The 6,864-nt window shown below is 69.3% G+C and overlaps 1 protein-coding gene across 1 annotated transcript in view; it reads right to left on the bottom strand.

Moving 5' to 3' along the window:
* LOC130586628 (septin-4-like) overlaps positions 1-6,858 on the bottom strand; it is an 11,231-nt gene extending 4,373 nt beyond the window's left edge. The window contains exons 1-5 of the mRNA XM_057387500.1: positions 6,816-6,858; positions 1,643-1,942; positions 1,328-1,421; positions 1,101-1,187; positions 227-350 (exon numbers count right to left, since the gene is read on the bottom strand). Coding sequence (XP_057243483.1) covers positions 227-350; positions 1,101-1,187; positions 1,328-1,421; positions 1,643-1,942; positions 6,816-6,818 — 608 coding nt within the window. The 5' untranslated portion in view covers positions 6,819-6,858. The remainder of the gene's footprint in view (positions 1-226; positions 351-1,100; positions 1,188-1,327; positions 1,422-1,642; positions 1,943-6,815) is intronic.
* Positions 6,859-6,864: the final 6 nt, after the last annotated feature.

The following is a 6,864-nucleotide window of genomic DNA, read 5'->3' as shown; positions in this document are numbered from 1 at the left end:
CCCACCCACGGCACTGACCATCCCATCACCCTGGGGAGACCCCCACCCACGGCACTGACCATCCCATCACCCTGGGGAGACCCCCACCCACGGCACTGACCATCCCACCCACCCTGGGGAGACCCCCACCCACGCACTGACCATCCCACCCACCCTGGGGAGGCCTCCAGCCCGTGGCACTGACCATCCCATCACCCTGGGGAGACCCCCAGCCCGTGGCACTGACCACTCAGTGTTGTTGACGGCGTCCCCAAAGCCCGGCGTGTCCACGATGGTCAGGCGCAGTTTGACCCCCTTCTCCTCGATGTCCACCACGTGCTTGGTGATCTCCACCGTCTGCGTGATGCGCTCTGCAGTGAGGGGCACACGTCACCAGGGGGACACCAGAGACAGTGGAGATGACATGGGGACATGGCGCTACCCCCAGGTGTCACCTCCACCCCGGAGACTGGGGTGACCCAGCTGGATCAGCCCCACACATGCCCAGCCCAGCAGAGGATGCTCCCACAGCCCCATGGAAGCACAGCCATCCCTCGGTGGCCACACCACTGCCACCACAGGACCTTGCCTGGCCACTGCCACCCCTGTACCCCACGTGTGACCCCACAGCTGCAGGCTGCACATGCCCCTTCACCCCGGACCATCCCTGTCCCTGCACCCCAAGGATGCTCCTGCCGCATTGTGGGTTTGGCTTTCGCTCCAAGCAACGGAAACAAATCGAACAAACCCCTCAAACTCCTGGGGATTTGGGCAAGTTTGGACCATTTCAATTCCAAGTTGGCTGCAGCTGAACTGGCCCTGTGCCCCAGGCCCTGACTGTCCCCAGCCTCTCAGAAATGCTCCAGCCGATCSCCGGCAAGCCAGGGCTTGTTTTCCCAGTAGGAATAAATTCACCATGGGGGGTCCCCATCCTGTGCAGGGATGTCCCCAATGCCTCGGGGCGGTCCCCAGTGCCAGTGGGCAGATGGCAACATTCCATGTTGGCTTCAGAGGAGCCTGGCTGGGCACGGGGAGGGACTGCAGCCCCCAGGAGCATCCCTGGGCTCTGCCACTGCCCAGGCCACCCAGGACACCCCTCGGGTTGTGCCTGCCCCCCTCACCTTCGGCGTTGAGCAGCTTGCGGTCCCTGTACATGTCAGTCAGGAAGAGGCTGTTGACCAGGGTGGACTTGCCCAGCCCGGATTCCCCTGGGAAAGCAGGACAAAGGTGAGGGGGGCAGCCAGAATCCCCCCACCCCACTGCAGGAGGTTTGGGGACAGTCAGTAGCCTCCACCCCACTGCAGGGGGTTTGGGGTCAGCACCCCCCAGGCCATGCTGCCCCCCGTACCTGCCACCATGAGGGTGAAGTCGAAGCCCTTCTTCACCGACTTGCGGTGCACCTGGTTGGGCAGCGTGGCAAAGCCCACGTACTCCTTGTCATCCTGCAGAGGGCAGAGGGCACGTGGGACAGGGGGCACCCCCAGCCCACCTCCCATCCTGGACAGCCCCCCTTCCCCCCGTCAACAAAAGATTCTCCGGGTTGGAGTTCCAGGGAATGAAGCCGTGCCTGCCCTAAATCTTGGTGTGCACCARACAGGAACAGCCTCCATCCTGCAGCCCCTCCCCCCACGTGTGTCCCCCCACCCACGGACGTGTCCTGCACCTCGGAGGAGTCGTAGGGGTCCAGCTGCCCCCAGGGGCTCCGCGGGCGGTTGGGGCTGGGGGGCGGGGGGGCGGCGATGTGCTGCTGGAAATCCGAGGGCCGGGAGCGGGAGAAGATCCTGGCGTCCCTCTCGTCGCTGGCCTCGTCGGGGGGGACCCTGGCCGTGCTGCCCAGGGGGTGGCCGGGCTCCCGCCGGCCCTCCGGGGCCTCCACCTTCCTGGAGCTGTCAGCCGGGGGGCAATCCCGCAGGAACTGCGTCAGCTCAGCCTCGTCCGAGTCCTCCTTCAGGAAACGCTTTATCTGGGGACCAAGGGAGGAGATGAAGCTGGTGGGTGGCAGTGCCAGCCCGAGGTGGCACCACCCASCTCAGCATCACAAGCCCCCGAGCCGCAGCAGCCAGACACATGCWACCTAAGGGTGGCAGGGATGGGAGRAGAGAGGGGACACGGCCACCCAGGGGACCAGCCACCACCCTGGGGACAGCCACGGGAACGGCTGTGGGGATGGCAGTGGGGACAGCCACGGTCCCGTGCACCCCGGGCGCTTACAGCTTGTGGTGTGGGGACAGCAGCCAGCTCCTGGAACTCCGGGGGATAGGGGTGGGCACCTTCCCCCTGGGCACCCCGCCGCTCCTCGGGGTCTTCTGGGGCGGCCAGGACCCCCCCGCGCCCCATGGCCTGCCAGGAGGATGGRGAAGGGGCCGGGAGGAGGCAGAGACACCGAGAAGAGATGAAGAGCAGTGGGGAGGGGGGGAGTGACCTGAGCGGGGCTGGAGCCGGGGGGTGGCAGATGGCGGGCAGGGATCCCCTGGTGCCTGTGCCCCCCCTGCCCTTTCACAGGGTATCAGCACGGGCCGTGGAACGAGGGTCCCAGGAGACCACCAGGGCAGGGGACCCGGCCCACGTACACGGGCAGGACCCCGACCCCTCCTTGCCCCGGCTCTGCCCGTCCCGGAGTGGGCGCGGGCAGTGGCCCCTGGCAGGGGCGAGGGGGACAGGCCCAGCAGCCCCCGAGCTGCTGCCCCGTGGGGCTGGGACGAGGGACGGGGACGCCGCGATTGGGATGGCTCCACATCCTGTTTACAAGCGCTGGCGGGAGGAGACGTTTCCCAAGGGCACGTCCGGCAGCGGCTCCCGTGGGACCGAGCCCTCCCGCCAGCAGGCACCAGTGTCCCCAAGGTCCTGCCGCCGCAACTGCCAGGCGACCCCAGCCCCACGGGAAGCGAGACCCCAAACGAGAGGCACGCGGGGTTTGGGGGGCCGTGACCCCGCGGGCTCCCAGCCGGGGGTCAGCGTCCCCAGAGCGGGGCCTCGAGGTGACAGCCCTGCGTGGGGACACGTGTCCTCCCCCATGCCGTGTCCCCGCTCGCTGGCGGGGCGGGCAGCGCTGCCGGCGGCAAGGCGAGATGCGCGGAATTAGCGGGCTGGAAACAAGGTCACGGCGCTGCCGAGGCTGAGCGCTCGCACGCCCGGCCCCGCTCCCGCTGCCACCCGGTCCCGCTGCCCCCCGCTGCCCCCCGCTGCCCCCCGCTGCCCCCGCGGCCACCGCACGGGGCCACGGTGCCAGGCGGGGGAGCAGCAGGTGGCCCCATGGCGGGGACTGCGGGGCCGCCCTGCTCCCCTGTCCACCTGCAGGTCCCGAGAGCTCGGTGRGTCTCTGTGATCCTCTTCCTCCGCGCCCTTGACTTGGGGGGGCTCAGCGCCCCCAGCACAGCACAGCACAGCCCGGGCGGGGACACTCAGGGATGGGACATGATGCCACCACCACCAGCGTGCCCTTCTAGCCCCGCTGCAGCTCCATCACTCGGAAGTCCAGCCCTCTGGGGGTCCCCTTTGTCCCCCACCCCAGCGCAGCCGAAGGGCTCGGCAGTGCCGCGGCACGGAGGTTTGCGCCTCATCCTTGGGGGTCCCGCAGCAAGTGCGGCCCCTGACAGGGCTATCCCAGGGACGCAGCATCAGCTGTGGCACCTTCCCGCAGCAGCGGRGTGCTCCGTGCCCCCCACCCCCTCTGGCCCCTCTCTCGCCCCGCCGGGGACGGGCGCTGCCCCCGTACCTCTTGGCCAGGCTGCAGCTCGGGGCCGGTGGCCATGGTGCGGCCGGTGTCGCCCGTGGCCAGGAGAAGATGCCGAGTGGCACCGGCTGCGCCGAGGGCTGGGGAGCAGCATTAGCATAACTCCACCCTGGGCAGGCTCCGCGCCGGGCGCCCGCGGCACCCAGGGGCCAGGCACGGCCCCTGCGACGGGCACGGGAGGGGACAGGGACCCCCGGGGCAGCGCCGAACGCAGCTCCTGCCTGGCTGCGGAGACTTCGAGCACCAGCAAAGCATCGTTGGCCAGGCAGGTCCTGGGGGGGCTGCAGGACCATCACCATCATCACCAGCACAACCAGCACCCCTGGGCTGAACACAGATTKGCTCCAGCCCAGGAGGACGCTCCGTCTTTGGAAGCGCCTCTGGCCCAGGAAAAAATCCTGCTCCAACCCGGATGAAACTCYCTCCATCCCGGGACGAAACTCCCTCCACGCCGGGACAAAATGCCCCTCCATTCCAGAGTACACCACGTCCTCTCCTGCTTCCCACCCTGGAGCATGCCCAGCAGGGCTCCTCAACCTCTTTGAGGACAGAAACTCATAGTTTTCCATAGAAGCTGTTTGAGAACTCCACACTTTTGCCCCTGACAATTAAAGCTTCTCCACGCGGCTCCAAGGTCCTGCTCGAGCTGGGCCTGGCTGGGAAGGACCCAGTCCTGGACTGGGAAAAGCAGGGACGCTGCCCACCATAGGGATCCCAGCAGGAGCTCCAGCGCCCCTGCCTCGGCTCTCCCGGCTCGTCCCTGGGAGGCGAAGGGTTAACAGTGCCCCGGGAGGAGCCGTGGGTGGCAGTCAGGGTTCCCCAGCTGTCACTTCGGGGTCAGCAGGGACGGTGATTCACCTTGATGCATGTCGAGATGCATCAGAGCAGCTCAGGCGCGATCCGGGGTCGCTCGGCCGCTTTCCGAGCGTCCCGGCTCGCACTCCCGGCAGGAGCGGGGATTTACGGCAGCGAGAGCCCGGGGCTGCCGCGGTGCCCCCGTAAGCAGATTACACACGCGGCTGAGTGCAAGCCGGCCTCACACCCGGGCTGTCAGCGGCCCCGCAGCCCCGGCGAGAGGCTACCCGCGCCGCCGCGGCCCCGCCTGTCACTCTGCATCGCGGTGTCCCCGCGCGGTGACCGCCCGAGGGATGCGRCACGGGGGGACGCGGCGGCAGCGGGCAAAGGCTGGACGAGGAACGCCACCGGCTGCCCCTGAGCATCGTTCCACCAGGCACCGCATTCCCACGGGAGGTGTTTTCCCAGCCTACTTCTGCAGGGACAGGAAGGGGACATCCCGGCGAGGTGTTGTCTCCACCGCCTGACAGAGGCGTTCCCAAGCCCTCTAAAGGTGACACCCAGAATGCCACCCGCGGCACAGCCACTGTGCCACTACGGCTGAGCATCCCAGGCACAAATGCTGTTCCAAAGGCACGAACCCCACGCAGGACAAGAACTTGGTGGCCCCCACCGAAGCCCAGCGCTGCCAGGACCAGTCCAGCTCTTTCCCTGGGAGGAGGGACCTGGGCCGTGCCTGCTCCGAGCTGTCTCTGGGAGCTCGAGATGCTCCCAACAGAGAATCAGGGTCTTGTGCCCCAGCTCTCCCATCCCACCCATCGGCAGCGCTCCAGCTGGGAAGCTGAGTCTCCCAGCAGCTGCAAGAGGAGCGGGGTGCTGGGCACCTTTTGGATAGCAGCGGTGTGGTCCTGCTCTGGGCAGGGGGTCAGCACCAGGCAGGTGAGCACGGGGCACGAGAGCCACATCCCTTGGTGCAGCAGCTTCAGTCCCTTTCCCGCAGGGAACTCTCCAGCCTGAGGGACCTGTGRGCACCTACATGGGGACCCAAGGATGGGACTGTGAGCAGTGGCTCCCTGAGAGTTGGGAAGGGACAGCGGGGCCCGTCCAGGCTGGAAACCAGGTGGCACCTCATCAGCACAGGGGCTGGGCAAGATGTGACCCACTCAGAGCGGGGAGCAGAGGTCGGGGACGAACATTGCTCATCCTGCTCCTCCGGGAGAGCTGGGAACTGCTTTGGGGACAGAGGGATGTGGCACCGGTGTAGGGGGCACCGGCTCTGCCTCTATGGGTCCTTCCGGAGCACYTCCAGCCCCAGCTGACCCCACGGGTACGGACGAGGGAGCCCAGCTGCCCCCTGTCCCCAGCGGTGACCGCTGTCCTCCCCSCGATGTGTCCGAGGCTGCATGTGCRCATCCCAGAGCCGCGGTCTGGAGCCTGTGGGGAAGGCGCTCCGTTGCGACACGCTCCGCCAGCCGCCCTCCTCTCTGCTTTCACCGCGTCCAGCCCCGGAGGAATGTGCCGGGCTGGTTCCCACGGCGGCGGCCGGGGCAGCGCGGCCGCAGCGCTCCCCGCCAAGGCCACTTGTCCCAGCGGCCGCAGCCCGGTGCCACGCGAGCCGCGGCCACGGGCCCTCCGTCCTCATCCCCACCCTGGACACAGCCTGAGGTCCCCGCTGAGACGTGGCCCGGCCGAGTRGCTGCCGGGGACCTGCCAGCCCCGCGGAGGGCTGAGGCGGGACGGGAGATGCAGAACAAGCTGCCGCGGCTGCGAATGCCGGCGGCGGTTCCGAACCTTGCCGGTGAGTACAGASCCGGCTCCGTGCGTGTGACGGTCCCGGCCGAGGGCCCGGCCAGGCTGGCGGTGCCACCAGCGCCGCAGCCCGGGGACCTGCCAAAAGCTGGGGACCGATGCTCGGCACGGAGCCACCCGAGTAGCTCCCGCTACCCACGCACGGACACCCGCGGGGGGGAGCGCGGGACGCGGGGACGGGCAGGTGACGCTCCCGAGCGCTGCCCGCACGGATGCCCCGGTGAGGGGCCCGTGGCCGCCCCTCACCTCCCCGCGGCTGCCGCCCGCCGGGGCCGGGCAGGTGCCACCCCGCCGCCCGTGTCCCCCCCGCGCTCCGCTGCGGCACCGGCGGCCCCGGTCCGCTCCGCCCCCGCGCACCGTCACCTTCACGGAGGGCAGCGGGCTGCGGGAGCGGGCCCGGGCTGCGGGAGCGGGCCCGTGTCACGGTGCGTGGCGGTGCGGGGCGGGGCGCTGCGGGGAAACCCGGCTCGGGCCGGTCCCACGTCCCCGCCGGCCTTACCATGGCTGCGGCGCCGGGCGCCGTCCGGGAGCGGCGGCTGCCGATGGGC

Source organism: Malurus melanocephalus, unplaced genomic scaffold (genome assembly GCF_030028575.1).
Source record: "Malurus melanocephalus ecotype Western Australia unplaced genomic scaffold, MMel_1.1 scaffold_1228, whole genome shotgun sequence".
Lineage (NCBI taxonomy): Eukaryota > Metazoa > Chordata > Aves > Passeriformes > Maluridae > Malurus > Malurus melanocephalus.
The sequence above is the reverse complement of the archived record's forward strand: the minus strand, read 5'-3'. Positions and strand labels throughout refer to the sequence as shown.